General features: G+C 38.4%; 1 protein-coding gene across 1 annotated transcript in view; it reads right to left on the bottom strand.

The window, feature by feature from the left end:
* Nucleotides 1-17,489, bottom strand: part of CTNNA3 (catenin (cadherin-associated protein), alpha 3) — a 1,923,005-nt gene that overhangs the window by 636,365 nt on the left and 1,269,151 nt on the right. Inside the window, exon 11 of the mRNA XM_010852148.1 lies at nucleotides 6,602-6,758. Coding sequence (XP_010850450.1) covers nucleotides 6,602-6,758 — 157 coding nt within the window. The remainder of the gene's footprint in view (nucleotides 1-6,601; nucleotides 6,759-17,489) is intronic.

Raw genomic sequence — 17,489 nt, forward strand, 5'->3', positions numbered from 1 at the left:
ATATATGTAAAATATGGAGAGCTGATGTCCTGAGAATCCATAACTTTTAACAATTGACTCAGGAGAAAGTAAGAATGTTTTCAAGACCCCTATTTATTTTTTAATGTATTGTTTTTATTGAAGAATAATTGCATTACAGAATTTTGTTGTTTTAAGACCCCTATTCTTTATCCTTATAAAACATCAAAATAATTTAGCATTGTTATCAACTACTGGAAGAAAATCCAAAAAAGACGAAATACTTACTTGAAAATTTGAAAATGTAATATTCTCAAGGTAATTCATAGCTATGAAATCCTAAGAACTAGCCAGTCAGTCACTCTACCTGGCAAACAGAGAAACTGTGAATACAAACAACATATTCTAAAGTTAGTTGTAAAGTAGTACCAGAGAGGTCATTCAAAAGCTGTCCCACACAAAAGCTGGCAGATTGTGACTATGATTAGCCATCTTAAGAAAGGTAACTCATCCATAGGTTGGCCTATGATCTTGAATTTAGGACTTCTGAAACTGGGTACTAAAAATATGCATAGAGTCAACTAAATTCTTTCTCATTTATTTGACTGGGAAAATTCTGAGAAGCCATTAGTGTTAGATAAGAAGTTAGGCATGAGCAACTAGGGGTGGCCCAGTCAAAAAAGATTCGAGCTGATCTCAAACCCCACCCTAGACATACTCCAATACAGCCCAAGAGAGCTCATAGATACCCTATAAAATAACCACAGAGACTTTTCCAATTCCAGAGCATGTTACCTACATGCACAGTGGATGCAAACTAACCACAAGGACTTCTCCAACTCTGGCACATGTGCCCCTGATGCATAGCTACGTCCTCAAGTGGCCTTAGGCAGCCAGGAGCCTATAAAGGTTCATAAATACTCTATACATACATATATACATCTGATTTTAACAGACTGAATTATGGGAAAGACATGTATAATAGAGCCAGTTGTTACATAACTTGCAACTGCCAATCAAAACTGTCAGTCCACACCCCCACAGATGAATATGTAAAAGCCCTATCTTAAAAATTCTGTATCTCATTATTCTAGCACCCATGCCTCTCTTTGCTTGGCTCACCTCTCCCTTGAGGTTCTTTTTCTTTTTCCTTCAAGAAAAAATGCTTTTGCCATGAGTAAGACCTCAGATTCATCATTGGCAGGAAACCTGCCAATGCGGGAGTATTTATGTCACAGAAATCAATCAAGTGCTATGAATTAGGACTATTACTTTCTCTGGCTACAGTTGGTTGTTAATCATTTATCAGCACTCAGAGCCCATCATGGAAATCCCATTTTCTTTTGCCATCTATTAGTCCAAGAGTAGGTACACCTCTTACCAAGGATAGAACCCAATGAGGAAGGGGCCTCTTTGACTCTCCCTATTTGCAAGTATTATCTGTGGGAACTGGATGTAACAAGAAACAGCACCAGAGCTCAGGCTAAACTATCACAAGGTAAATTTATGAAGACACAGAAACTTAAGAAACAAGTGGGTGCCACTAAGTCATCCACTAAGTTTGGGGCAAACACATTTTTTTTTTCTCTACTTAACAGCCACTTCCCATTTGTTCCTGCTGATAAAATCTCTAATTTTTTTTTGTATAGTAAGTGACTAGTCATATAAGTGGGAGAAGGTAATGGCACCCCACTCCAGTACTCTTGCCTGGAAAATCACATGGATGGAGGAGCCTGGTAGGCTGCAGTCCATGGGGTCGCTGAGGGTCAAACATGACTGAGCGACTTCACTTTCACTTTTCACTTTCATGCATAGGAGAAGGAAATGGCAACCCACTCCAGTGTTCTTGCCTGGAGAATCCCAGGGATGGGGGAGCCTGGTGGGCTGCCGTCTATGGGGTCGCACAGAGTCGGACACGACTGAAGTGATGCAGCAGCAGCAGTCAGAAAAGTTGAATTATGACTAGTCTAAGCCCAGTGAACTGGTAGGATAAGTTTATGTCAGCTCACAAGAGCTATATTTTTAGGCATCTCTTCCCAATTCAGAGTTCAGTGGCAGCTGGAAACCTGCCAATGAGGGAGTATTTATGTCACAGAAATCAAGCAAGTGCTATAAATTAGGACGATTACTTTCTCTGGCTACAGTTGGTTGGTAACCATTTATCAGCACTCAGAGCCCATCATGGAAATCCCATTTCCTTTTGCCATCTATTGGTCCAGGAGTAGGTACAGGACCAAAGTCTGACCTATGACAAGAGGAGATCTGGCGGAAACTAGCTGGAAAAGACTTCCTCCCTGATATGTTAAAGCCAACAAGCCAAATTGCCTTCCTACTTTAAGTTATACTGTGTAACTCTTTGGAGAAGGCAATGGCACCCCACTCTAGTACTCTTGCCTGGAAAATCCCATGGATGGAGGAGCCTGGTAGGCTGCAGTCCATGAGGTCGCTAGGAGTCGGACACGACTGAGTGACTTCACTTTCACTTTTCACTTTCATACATTGGAGAAGGAAATGGCAACCCACTCCAGTATTCTTGCCTGGAGAATCCCAGGGACAGAGGAGCCTGGTGGGCTGCCGTCTATGGGGTCGCACAGAGTCGGACATGACTGAAGTGACTTAGCAGCAGAGCAGCAGTGTAACTCTTTGAGAAGCAACATGAGGGAAGGTCAAGAGAAACCCAGATGCCTATATCGGTCATACTCCTGGACCAATAGATGGCAAAAGGAAATGGGATTTTCATGATGGGCTCTGAGTGCTGATAAATGGTTAACAAAAGACTGGTCTATGTTTTATTGACTATGCCAAAGACTTTGACTGTGTGAATCACAGCAAACTGGGAAATTTTTAAAGAGATGGAAATACCAGACCACATGACCTGCCTCCTAAGCAATCTATATGCAGGTCAAGAAGCAACAGGTAGAACTGGATGTGGAAAAACAGATTGGTTCCAAATTGGGAAAGGAATATGTCAAGGCTATATATTATCACCCTGCTTATTTAACTTATATGCAGAGTACATTGGGAGAAGGCAATGGCAACCCACTCCAGTACTCTTCCCTGGATAATCCCATGGAAAGAGTAGCCTGGTGGGCTGCAGTCCATGGGGTCGCGAAGAGTCAGAAACGACAGAAGTGACTTAACATCAGCAGCAGCAGAGTACATCATGAGAAACGCTGGGCTGGATGAAGCACAAGCTGGAATCAAAACTGCCGGGAAAAATATCAATAACCTCAGATATGCAGATGACACCACCCTTATGGCAGAAAGTGAAGAAGAACTAAAGAGCCTCTTGATGAATTGAAAGGGGAGAGTGAAAAAGTTGGCTTAAAGCTCAACATTCAGAAAACTAAGATCATGGCATCTGGTCCCATCACTTCATGGCAAATAGATGGGGAAACAGTGACAGACTTTATTTTCTGGGGCTCCAAAATCATTGCAGATGGTGACTGCAGCCATGAAATTAAAAGACACTTGCTCCTTGGAAGAAAAGTCATGACTAACCCAGACAGCATATTCAAAAGCAGAGACATTACTTTGCCAACAAAGGTCCATCCAATCAAGGTTTTTTTCCAGTAGTCATGTATGGATATGAGAGTTGGACTGCAAAGAAAGCTGTGTGCTGAAGTTTGATGCTTTTGAACTGTGGTGTTGGAGAAGACTCTTGAGAGTCCCTTGGACTGCAAGGAGATCCAGCCAGTCCATCCTAAAGGAAATAAGTCCTGAATATTCATTGGAAGTTCTGATGTTGAAGCTGAAATGACACCTGATGAGAGGAACTGACTCATTTGAAAAGACGCTGATGCTGGGAAAAGTTGAAGGCAGTAGGAGAAGGGGACAACAGAGGATGAGATGGTTGGATGGCATCACCGACTCAATGGACATGAGTTTGAGTAAGCCCAGGAGTTGGTGATGGACAGTGAAGCCTGGCTTGCAGTAGTCCTTGGGATTGCAAAGAGTCGGACACAACTGAGCAACTGAATTGAAGTGAACTGAATAACTCTGAATCACAACCAATCAAAGGGCAGGAAAGTAAGAACTGTCCACCCCAAGGACAGAAAATAATGGAGTGCACTCTTTACAGAGAATTTTAAAAACAATAATGAAACACATTAAATATTAATTCACTTTTTATCACTACCCTTTACTGACAATTCTAAAAAAATGTTAGTGATAAGATACTCCTTCCCACACACAGGGACTAGTCCTATCAATGCCCTCTGGTGTGTTAGGGATAGTAAGTCTAGTATCTTAAATATCTAATGACATGAAATAACTAATGATTTTTGTTATTTAAGCAACTCTCATATGAGTTTTCTCTTACATGCAGGCAAAACATTCTTAAGTGCTAAAGTTTTTCACAGAAAGGCACAGATTCAGAGATTGCCAGATCAGGTGAATCCGGCACTAAAAGGAAAGCCATGAGCTCTGCTCTGAGGACCTACACAGCTGCTCAGCTCCCAGGCTCCCCACTTTTCTCATCACGTGATTATGGCTCCTGCTCTGGTATGTTCAGGAGATTCTCCCTACTGGGTCATCAACTGACTTATAATAAACTGCCTTCATATTAACTATCTTGAGCAGGTTTCTTCACCACTGGAAATAGAACTGCCTTATGATCCAGCAATCCCACTGCTGGGCATACACACTGAGGAAACCAGAAGGGAAAGAGACACGTGTACCCCAGTGTTCATCGCAGCACTGTTTATAATAGCCAGGACATGGAAGCAACCTAGATGTCCATCAGCAGATGAATGGATAAGAAAGCTGTGGTACATATACACAATGGAGTATTACTCAGCCATTAAAAAGAATACATTTGAATCAGTTCTAATGAGGTGGATGAAACTGGAGCCTATTATACAGAGTGAAGTAAGCCAGAAAGAAAAACACCAATAAAGTATACTAACGCATATATATGGAATTTAGAAAGATGCTGACAATAACCCTGTGTACGAGACAGCAAAAGAGACACTGATGTATGGATCAGTCTTATGAACTCTCTTGCAGAGGGAGAGGGTGGGAAGATTTGGGAGAATGGCATTGAAACATGTATAATATCATGTATGAAACGAGTCGCCAGTCCAGGTTCAATGCACGATACTGGATGCTTGGGGCTAGTGCACTGGTACGACCCAGAGGGATGGTATGGGGAGGGAGGAGGGAGGAGGGCTCAGGATGAGGAACACATGTATACCTGTGGCGGATTCATTTTTATATTTGGCAAAACTAATACAATTTGTAAAGTTTAAAAATAAAATAAAATTAAAAAAAAAAGAACCAACTGAAAAACAGAACCTAGTATTTAACAACTAAATTACAAAAGACCAAATATAAGATACTGATTGAATTCACATTGCAAAGTCTATACTCAAAAGACAGAAAATAGACAAAAATATGCCTAAGTATTGCTTATAGTAGTTAAAATTTATCTAAGTGAAAATAAAAGAACATATATATGACATTTTTTGGAAAAAATATAATAATGCGGGAAAATTCAGCCAACTATTACCTATAAAAAGGCAAAATGACACAATAATTTGAAAACATTTATTTCCATCCAGCATAAAGACTTTGCTGGATGGAAATAAACTGGATATCATTAGTTGCTATTTCTGAATAGTGGTATCAAGGCATATTAATATTATTCCTGTTCATTTTCTATTATTTTCAAACTTTTAGTTCTAAAGATATAAAACAATGTCAAAGTAGTTAACTAGCACATATTTTCTTTTCTTTACTATGTTAAGAAAATACACTAGGTTACTATTGTTCAGGATGAGAATATATACATATATAATAAAATCAATAAGGTAGACAAAATACAATCAAGAAACATTTAAAAATATGAAATGATGTTTGAAATTCATGAGAAACTTCATTTTATAAAAAAGGATCATCATATTCCAAGAAAATCTCTTAAAATATATATATATAGTTTATTTTAATGAGAGATATTTTTAAGAAAATAAAAAATATTTAAAAGTATTTAGTTCTTTGCTGTTACAACAGTATAATCAAAACCTGAGTTATGTTTCCGAGAATATGTCTTTATGAGAGAAATTTAACTATCTTGTATTCTATTATGTGATGAAAGAATCATCTAGGTTTGACGTGGAATCTCATGCCTGTCTGTTATTGATGTGGTTACATGTTCAGACTTATTTTATTCTTTAGAATAACACTACTCAAATATATATGGTGGTTGAAGTATGTGTTATATTTCAAATCAATAAAGAGTTTTCCTATTTTTATTTTTTCCTTTTTCCTACCTTTATTTTTCTGAGTGAAGAAAAACTTGTTTCAAAAAATGTGGAGGAAAATCAAGAGACATAACTATATTAAAAGATGGGAAATGATAATTTATTTGAAAAGCCAGGAAATGCCTAAAATTTCCAGCCACTATTTTCAATTATGCTTTGCCCGTGAATGGAGATTTCTTTCAGAGGCAGTGTAAATTGTTGAGATGTATGGGTTACAAGGCATGAGACTCATTATCCTAGATCATATATAGTAGCACTTTGCTTCTAGAAAGGCTACCATTAAAAAAAACTCATAATATTTCATAAAATTTATTATATTTCATATCATCCTATTGCAGAAAATGACAAGAGCAAACACAGAAATTAAAAGATAAAAATCATACCAGATACAGCCAGGAAGTCATCAATGCTTGTAATGTCATCTACAGCTTCAGTGAGGACATGGATATGATTCTCCCATGTGCGCTTGTACATTTCCATGGTTTTTTTGACCACTTGACTTTTGGGTCTTGCAGCCAAAGCAAGTGCAGCATTAATAATCTATAAAAATACAGAAGGTTCACTTGGTGATTTATTTCAGAATACTTACCATTGTGCATATGACAATTTTTTTAATTAGATCTGTTTATGCCCTCATGTGTAACTCCTTTGCTTTTGGTAATAGTTTAATTTTATTTTTGGTAATCGATTTTAGAACTGTTTGTCAAGCATCAATGTACTAAGAACTACAAGAGATAACAAAGATAATTGATATCTGCCTATAAAGAGATTGCATGGAACTTAATGAGGACATCATATAACTCCAGCTCAGTAGAGTATTCAATACATACCATAATTACAGAAATGATTGACAGTCTTTAGAGAGAGATCACCTGCAGCAGCAATTCTAAAGAAAGGTTTCAGGAAAGAATAATGTTTAACTGGTCATTTGTATTTACTTTGGACAAGTAGGTAGTGAATCCTCATTGTATGCAAATCACAGGAAGAAAAGCTGTGACTTCCTTGAGGACTTGAAGAATTTTACCAGTAGATATTCATTGTTGATCAATTGTTTCATTTGTCCACTCATTATCATTCAATATTTCAAATATATTATGAGGTTTTTTGTTTGTGGTTGTTTGTTTGAAGGTATCAAGCACTGGTCTTGGTTTTAGGGATATGGCAGTGAACAAGCCTCCCCTGGTGGCTCGGACAGTAAAGAATCTGCCTGCAATGCAGAAGACCCATGTTTGATCCCTGGGCTGGGAAGATCCCCAGGAGAAGAAAATGGTAACCCACTCCAGTATTCTTACCTGGACAATTCCATGGATAGAGGAGCCTGGAGGGCTACAGTCCATGGGGTTGCAAAGAGTCAGACATGACTGTGCTGCTTTCACTTTCATTTTCTTTCAATGAACAAGACATAAGAAAAAAAAAAAAAAAATCACTGTCTTCATGGAGCTTATATTCCAGTTAGGAGAGAACGTGCTTGCTCACTTGCTCAGTTATGTCTTACTCTTTGCAACCCATGGACTGTAGCCCACCAGGCTCCTCTGTCCATGGGATTTCCCAGGCAAGGATACCAGAGTAGGTTGCCATTTCCTTCTCCAGGGGATCTTCATGACCCAAGGATAGAACCCATAGCTCATGCACTGGCAGGCAAATTCTTTACCACTGAGCCACCTGTGAAGCCCAGGAAATTAGTAAGTGAATTTAATAAAAATATATGGTCTCTTCTATGATTATAAGAATTAAAGAAGAAAACATAGAGCAAAGAAGGAGGATAAGGCATGGAATTTTAGCGAGGCTTCACAGTGAAGGGGGCAGCATGGGTGGGAAAGAATTTGAAGAGAGAAGTGGCAATATTCAAAAGGCGAGCAAACAGGGGAAATGCTATGAGATTGGTAAGCAGTCTCACCTAGAGCCTGGGTATGCATAAGGGGCCCTTAACTGTCCTGCTCAAGACTGGAGCCTTATTTGGAAGGTACTGGAGAGTCCTTTTGACTTTCGAGTGATTTGCTCAGAACTACACTTTAAAACGGAGAAGGTGATGGCACCCCACTCCAGTACTCTTGCCTGGAAAATCCCATGGACGGAGGAGCCTGGTAGGCTGCAGTCCATGGGGTTGAGAAGAGTTGGACACGACTGAGCAACTTCCCTTTCACTTTTCACTTCATGCATTGGAGAAGGAAATGGCAACCCACTCCAGTGTTTTTGCCTGGGGGATCCCAGGGATGGCAGAGCCTGGTGGGCTGCCGTCTCTGGGGTCGCACAGAGTTGGACACGACGGAAACGACTTAGCAGCAGCACACTTTAAAAAGATTAATTTGGCAAAGGAGGCTACTGTAATAGGATACACGAGTAAGAAAGATCTTGGATTGCAATGGCAGAGGTGTTGAAAAAGTTTCGACGGGACTTTTAATAATTTAAATTAGAATAGATCAATTATTGTCAAGAATATCATGCAGACACAAATGATTCTGTAGAAAATAATGTTTTAGAACATGGAAATATTCCCATAATAGTGTAATAACAGCAGATTACAGAACATCATTCTTCATAAAATGCCACTTCTAGCAAATATGCTAGAACTAAAAGTTAGATAAATATATACAAATAAAAATGGTCCTTTCAGAGTGATGGAATTTCAGTGCTTTAATTTGATTTTGTGTGTGTAACTGAATTGTTCAGACTTTCTATGGGCAATATGCTTTAGTTGTATACTCAGAATGAATGAAGTTATTCTTCAAAGAAAGGTGATTACTAAGGTTCTTCCATGATTAATGAAGAGAATGATTATAGTACTGATAGACAATGAGAGATCAGAGGTTAAAAAGTCATTCAGGGTTGTAAAAGCAGATGTGTGCAACTGTTTTGGAAGACATTGTTGATGAAGGGTATTAGATGTCAACCTTTCTAATACAGAGGTTGACTTTGAAAGGACTCTTGGCTCTCTCTACAAATTACATAGTGGTCAATCAGAGATATGAAATTGAATTCCATAAAAAAGTTGTCATTCATTTACTCATTTATTTGTTCATGCATTGTAACAAATCAGTGCTATTCAACAACAATGTATCCAGTTCTACACTGAATACTAAGGACATCACAATGAAAAATATTCCATCATAGTTTCTAAAGCAGCCCATGATCAAAAAGAGGAAGAAGACCAAAGCCAGCCAAATGCAACATACCAGTGATTCTCAGACTTTAGAATGTATCTGAATTCCCTTGAATGACTTATTAAAACAGATTCCTGAGCCACACAGTAGAGTTTCTGATTCAGTTGATGTGCTTTGGAGCCTGAGAATTTGCCTGTCTAACAAATTCCCAGGTGATAGTGATGCTATTGGTCTGGGGCTCCCAGTTAGGAAAACACTCCAATACTTAAGTGTTACAATGTAGGGGCTATTGTAAAGGTGAGCAGAAGATGCCTTAAAACATGTGGGAGACGTATTCAGCTCCATAAGGAAAGATGTTTCAAAGGACTGAAATCTGAAAAATAAGTGGAAATTAGTATAAGGTGATATTCATTTAGGAAGAGGCAATAACAAGTACAATGAAGACCTGGAAGCAAGGTAGACCCTAAACTCATCTTCTTGGGAAGAGGAGATAGTAACAGAGTTGCAGAAAAATTAAAAAAGAATAATAATGGAAGAGAGGAAAGAACACAGGTTTGGAAAGCACCAATATGTATGAGGAAAGGATAAAATGGAAGTGATAAAGATGAGAGAAGAAATCATCAAGGAGGTAGAAAAGTAAGGTATTCAAGAGTCGAGATGAGGAAGAAAATCTTTTCAAAAGGTCAAATGCCATAGGAAAGTAAAGAATAATGAGGATTAAAAATGACTTTTGAATTTGGAAAATAGGAATCATTGGTGTGGCAGAATATTGGACACAAGATTCAGATTTCACCAAAATATAATGGCAACAATAAAAAGAATCTTTTTTCTACTCAGTAACTTAAAGGCTGCACCTCACCGGTGTGATTTTCAACAAATTACTGGTGGTACAGGAGGAGAGAAATTAATTGCTTGAAACTGTTATGCTGATATTCTCTTATTTCTTTTTTACGAAAGAGGAACACATTGAATTTTAAGGAAACGTAACCTACCTTTAGTAATAACAACTGCAGTATTCCCGGACTTTAGTTTTAGAGCTTTATTAACCTAATAACTTATAATGTAGGACAGGGAAGCCCGGTGTGCTGTAGTCTACGGGGTCGCAAAGAACCAGACATGACTAAGTGACTGAACAAAAACAACAGCTCCCAGCGTACACTGCAGAGGCTCCGGTCTCTGGTGTTTCATTGTCCCTGCAGTTGAACAACTGTACTTATGCGACTGTACTGCCATTATGCCTTCACAGTCTGTGCATACTTTTTAAGTACTCGTGTCGATCCCTTAGTGGTGATGTGGTATCAGAAATATATGGCATGCTGTATTTCGTATGAACATTTTCAGTTCTGCAGCTGATTCAGTTTAACTGATTCAACACTGCACACTACGAGAAATACATATCCTACTTGACTCCTGATATTTAAATTAAAACTAAAAGCAGAAAAAAACTTGAATGATGTGCAAACCTTCTTTAAGGCAGAGGAAATATTCATCCCAGTGTCATCCTCCTAATATTTTAGCTACATATCTTGAGAAGTGGGAGAGAATATTATGCATAGCTAAACATGACTTAAATTTAAAGTGAATGATGTTGCTTCCTGAGGCCTCTTTCTTTAGATTATGGTTGAGATGTGTACATACCAGATCACCCTTGACCGCATTCATCACCTAATCAGTCGATTATCCTTTGAAACAGCATCTTTAACTTTAGGACCTTTTTATATCTTGTTGCGGTTGTTCAGTTGTTCAGTTCTTTCCGACTCTTTGGCACACCATGGACTGCAGCACACCAGGCTTCCCGGTCCCTCACTATCTCCCAGAGTTTGCTCAAACTCATGTCCATTGTGTCGGTGATGCCATCCAACCATCTCATCCTGTGTCGTCCCCTTCTCCTGCCTTCAATCTTCCCAGCATCAGGGTATTTTCCAATGAATCAGTTCTTTGCATCAGGTGGCCAAAGTATTGGAGTTTCAGCTTCAGCATCAGTCCTTCCAATGAATATTCAGGACTGATTTCCTTTAGGATGGACTGGTTTGATCTCCTTGCAGTCCAAGAGCCTCTCAAGAGTCTTCTCCAACACCACAGTTCAAAAGCATCAATTATTCGGTGCTCAGCCTTCTTTGTGGCTCAACTCTCACATCCATACATGACTACTGGAAAAACCATAGCTTTAGACTATACGGACCTTTGTTGGCAAAGCAACGTGTCTGCTTTTTAATATACTGTCTAGGTTTTTCATAGCTTTTCTTCCAAAGAGCAAGCATCTTTTTATTTCATGGCTGCAGTCACCATCTGCAGTGATTTCGGAACCCAAGGACATAAAGTCTGTCACTGTTTCCATTGTTTCCCCATCTATTTGTCAAGAAGTGATGGGACCAGATGCCATGATCCTAGTTTAACAGGACTATTTTTTTAAAATGATCTTATATATTAACAGGACTATTTTAATACCCTTCCAAATAGTTTCCTAACCCAGACCCTGTTTGCTCCAGGCCATTCTCCTTGTGACAAACACATTTATTTTTCAAATGCACAAGAGATCCTGTCCCATACTGCCTGCTGTAATGACCATCCTCATTTTAGCCTACATTCCAGCTGTCTTCAGCTTTATCTCCTGATCACATCACATATCTCCATACTTCCACAATTTTTTTTTTCTTACAACTGAATCTGCCTCAAGACCATTGCTCCATCACTTTCCATTCTTTGGTCCTTCTGAGGAAATGACTCTTAACCTTTTACAAACCTGTTGAAATACCACTGCATACTGTGACATCTGTCCCATTCCCTATACTCCAGAATGTGAACTGTCTGCTGTTTTTTAAAAGTACTTTGTCCATATAACCAAATAGTAATTATCATATTGCATGAGTGTTTATACACCTCTGCTCCATATGAGTCTCTTCATAGGAGGGACTGTGTTTTATTTATCCTTGCTTCTTGGTACATTAAGCATGCTAATTATAGTTCCCTCTATATTTATTAACTCTCCCTAAAAGATATTAGTTGACTCAAGGTTTACTCTTAGAGAACAGCCATAGATAGCCAAGTTCAGCATATTTTTTTTTTCCATTTTCAAAAGTAGTTAGATCATAGGCTGGTATTCAATTCAAGAACAACCATTAGTAGTCACGGGCATGATGTAAAAGGTTAAGGCATTCAAATCTCTACTGAATATTTGAACAAAGACTTACACAGAGGCTATGTAGTAAAATCAGAACCAGATTTTATCAGAACCGGTACCCCTATGAAGAGGGGGAGTAGTGGGGTTAAGGCCCTGAGGAAATAGAACAAACCAAAGTTGAAAAGAAGAAGACACTATGAGTAGATCGAAGTTATGATGTAAAGAAAAGAAAGAGCAAAGAGCAAAATAAGCCAGTCAATTGAAATAAAAATGAATGAAACCGTGTACCCATCAAACAAAATCTTTTTATTCTCTCCTCTCTTCAGCCTATCAATCTGACTATTCTAGATACCTCATAAAAGTGGAATTGTATAATATTTGACCTTTTGTGTGTGGCTTTTACATGTAGAATGATGCTTTCAGGGTCCACCTGTTGTAGCATGTGTCAAAACTTTATTTCTTTTTAAAGCTGAATAATATTCCACTAGACCTATATTTTGCTTGTCCGTTTCTCTGCTGATGGACGCTTAGGCTGTGTCCACCTCTTGGCTACTGTGAGTAATGCACATGCATTGGTGTACAAATATCTCACCAAGTCCTGGCTTTCAAATATTTCATCTACACACCACAAATAGAATTTCTGGGTCATGTGGTAATTCTAAGTTAAACTTTTTGAGGAAATGTCATACTGTTTTCCACAGTGGCTATACCATTGTACTTTCCAGCTGGCAATACACTAAGCTTCCAATTTCTCCACTTCAGTGTCCTAAGCAGAGTTTCTAAGCAGTTCATTGGAATTAATATTTTGAATACAATGAGGAAGATGCTACCAGTATTCTCATTTTACTAGTGAGACAATAAAGGCATGAAGACTGAATAATTTGTGCGAAGTTATAGAGGGAACTCTAGATTGTAAGACAAGAGGCTTAAATTAGAGTTTTACTTTGCTTCAAACTGATTTTATATACCCAGAAGAGTCATATTGGCTCTCCCAGAACTCATTTTCCCAGAAGAATAGGTCAGTTTGCACTGAATTTGGGGTGGGGGCAGTACTTGAGTTAGCTGATCCCTCTCAGGTTCCTTTGAACATACAGATTTAATACTATCAACTGATGTATATATTTCTCTTAAAAGATTCCTAAAAACAGTTACTTTCAAAGTGAACATAAATCCACGTAATTTAATTTCCCTCAGAAATATTTCAGTATTGGCATTGATACAAATAATCTTAAACATTTTAGTTAATATAACAAAAGCACTTTGTGGATTAAAAAGATGAGTTATGTGGAAGTACCTATAGATCTGATTACCTCAATGTCATGGCGTGTAGAGAAAATTAAAATAACTAGATATATGATACCTCAAATACATCTAAGCTAGCATGTGACAAGAATTTATATGATATGTACTTAAACTGGTAACACTATAATAATTTTGGAATAGTAGCAACCATGGTAATGACATCACATTCAATGCTCCAGTTTTGTGCATTCTTTTCTTAGTTTCTTAAATAATATTCTACTACCAAATGTTTCTCACTTTCTATGTTGGTGTTTCCACTTTTCCTTAGTTTTGATAATCTTTTCTTTTTTGTCTTCTTTCATTTATTGGAAACTATCATTGCGTTTTAAAAGTAAGCTACATGATATTTGTCATCAAGTATCTCCATAGTCACATCTTCATGTTAAATTATAAAAGAATTTCTAGGCTGGGGAAGGGTGGTGGTGAGGATGTGTAACCTGTCATAGACCCTCACAAGTTTATAAACAACTAGATTGCATTCAACTTTGACCTAATAGTGTTGCAGTCTCATTACTCCATGAAGGGATGATCCCTATATGAGAGCCTTACTCACATGAATCTTCTCATGAGGCTTTCACTTGCACTTGTGTGTGTGCATGCTAAGTCACTTCAGTTGTATGTGACTCTTTGTGACCTTATGGATTGTAGCCCATCAGATTCCTCTGTCCATGGGATGCTGCGGGCAAGAATACTAGAGTAGGTTGCCATGCGCTCCTCCAGGGAATCTTCCTGACCCAGGAATTGAATCAAGGTCTCGTATCTCCTGCACTGGCAGGTAGGTTCTTTACCACTAGCACTACCTGGGAAGCATTTTGGATACACATAAAAAAATCTACTCTCTGTGTGCTGTGCTTACTGCTCAGTCATGTCCGACTCTGCAACCCCATGGATGGTAGCCCACCAGGCTCCTCTGTCCATTGGGATTCTCCAGGCAAGAATATTGGAGTGGGTTGCCATGTCCTCCTCCAGGGTATCTTCCCAACCTAAAGATCAAACCCAGGTCTCCTGCATCACAGATGGATTCTTTACTGTCTGAGCCACCAGGGAAGCCCAACCTACTCTAGTGATAAAAAGTAAATTTTAGAAAGGGAAAGGGGTGGAAATTTCCTGCTGGTTCAGTGGTTAGGACTTAAGCACTTTCACTGCTGAGGGTCTGGATTCAATCCTTGGTCTGGGAACTAAGATCTCACAAGCCCCACAGTCAGAAAATAAAGTAAACTAAATAGTGAGGGGTGCAAAGTTGATTTTTGGGAGAATGTCTATGTGTTTCTTTTACACATATTCTAGTACAAGCTTTTCTCTCTCTTAATCCATACTGCTAGAGCAAAGGAGAAAATTCAACCTAGGACTATTTAAATTATGGAAAACGTAATACTCCCTAGAAGGTCTGTAAAAGAAAACCACTTTATAGGAAAATCAAAATACTATTTTCCTGTCCTCTACACTAATTATTAAGACAGGTTGGTGGTGTTTAGTCGCTAAGCCATGTCCAACTGTTCTGCAACCGCATAGATTGTAGCTCTCCAGCTGCTCTGGCCATGGGATTTCCCAATCAAGAATACTGGAGTGGGTTTCCAAGCCCTCCTCCAGGGGATCTTCTGAACCCAGGGAAAGAATTTAGGTCTCCCTCTTGCAGGCAGAATCTTTACCATCTGAGCCATACAAATACACAAAGAATTTAGTTTTGATAGGCTAAATGATCATTTTGATATGCTAATCATAAAAGTGTCCCTTAAACAAAAATGAATTTAAGGAAAACTGAATCTAAAGAAACATTATACTTTTTAGAATTAACTATAATATAGTTAAATATAGCCAACATATGCTGAATCATTGAAAAAGCAAGATAGTTCCAGAAAAACATCTATTTCTGCTTTATTGACTATGCCAAAGCCTTTGACTTTGTGGGATCACAATAAACTGTGGAAAATTCTGAAAGAGATGGGAATACCAGACCACCTGACCTGCCTCTTGAGAAACCTGTATGCAGGTCAGGAAGCAACAGTTAGAACAGGACATGGAACAACAGACTGGTTCCAAATAGGAAAAGGAGTACGTCAAGGTTGTATATTGTCACCCTGCTTATTTAACTTCTATGCAGAGTACATCATGAGAAACGCTGGGCGGGATGAAGCACAAGCTGGAATCAAGATTGCCAGGAGAAATATCAATAACCTCAGATATGCAGATGACACCACCCTTATGGCAGAAAGCGAAGAAGAATTAAAAAGCCTCTTGATGAAAGTGAAAGAGGAGAGTGAAAAAGTTGGCTTAAAGCTCAACACTCAGAAAACTAAGATCATGGCATCTGGTCCCATCACTTCATGGCAAATAGATGGAGAAACGGTGGCTGACTTTATTTTTCTGGGCTCCAAAATCACTGCAAGTGGTCATTGCAGCCATGAAATTAAAAGATGCTTACTCCTTGGAAGGAAAGTTATCACCAACCTAGACAGCATAATAAAAAGCAGAGACATTACTTTGCCAACAAAGTTCCATCTAGTCAAGGCTATGGTTTTTCCAGTAGTCATGTAACCAATAGTCATGTATGGATGTAAGAGTTGGACTATAAAGAAAGCTGAGCACCAAAGAATTGATGCTCTTGAACTGTTGTGCTGGAGAAGACTCTTGAGAGTCCCTTGGACTGCAAGGAGATCCAACCACTCCATCCTAAAGGAGATCAGTCCTGGGTGTTCATTGGAAGGTCTGATGTTGAAGCTGAAACTCCAATACTTTGGCCACCTGATGCAAAGAACTGACTCATTTGAAAAGACCCTGATGCTGGGAAAGATTGAAGGCAGGAGGAGGAGGGGACAACAGAGGATAAGATGGCTGGATGGCATCACCGACTCAATGGACACGAGTTTGGGTAGGCTCTGGGAGTTAGTGTTGGACAGGGAGGCCAGGCGTGCTGCAGCTCATGGGGTTGCAAAGAATCAGACACGACTGAATGACTGAACTGAACTGATAATATATAGAACTAAAATCAGAGAAAATTTGCTTAAAAAAAGACAGTTCTGAAATCAGTACTGTGTATTATGAATTAAGGTAATGAAAATACCTTAATTTCTAATGATTAAACAAACAAAAATAACCAAGATTTTTTGGATTCATTTTAATATGCCACTCAGATATTTAATAAGTTTAGAATTTGTAGTGGAAAAATATATCTATTATTTTCCAAATCATTTGGGATCAGGTGGAGGAATTAAAAATGAATTTGATAGCTTTGCCAAATTGATAAACTCTATTTTAAAGATAAAAAAAAAAAAAAGTAATTTTGTATCAGAAACATCTACAAAGTTCCTTTTAAGGCACCAGCAATTCTACATAAATGTAAAAGCAAAGGGGGGCTTCCCAGATGGCTCAGTGGTAAATAAATTACCTGCCAAGCAGGAGATGAGGATTCAATCCCTGGGTCAAGAAGATCCCCTGGAGGAAGAAATGTCAATGCAATACAGTAAAATCCCATGGAAAGAGTAGCCTTGCATGCTATAGTTCATGGAGTAACAGTCAGACATAACTTAGCAACTCAACAACAACAAAATAAAGGCAAAACATAAGCTATTTATTAAATTTTAAATGTACTTTATGATAAGAGTTTGGAAAATTTTAAAATTTAAAAAAGTATATATTTGCATTGTCTGAATACTTTGGATTAGACATTCTCTCAATGTATTTGGAATTTCTGAAGATTTAACTAGGTCTTATCTAAAAGCATGAACTAAAAAGAGTTCAAAAACATTA

The sequence above is a fragment of the Bison bison genome, unplaced genomic scaffold (assembly GCF_000754665.1).
Source record: "Bison bison bison isolate TAMUID 2011002044 unplaced genomic scaffold, Bison_UMD1.0 scf7180017864309, whole genome shotgun sequence".
NCBI lineage: Eukaryota > Metazoa > Chordata > Mammalia > Artiodactyla > Bovidae > Bison > Bison bison.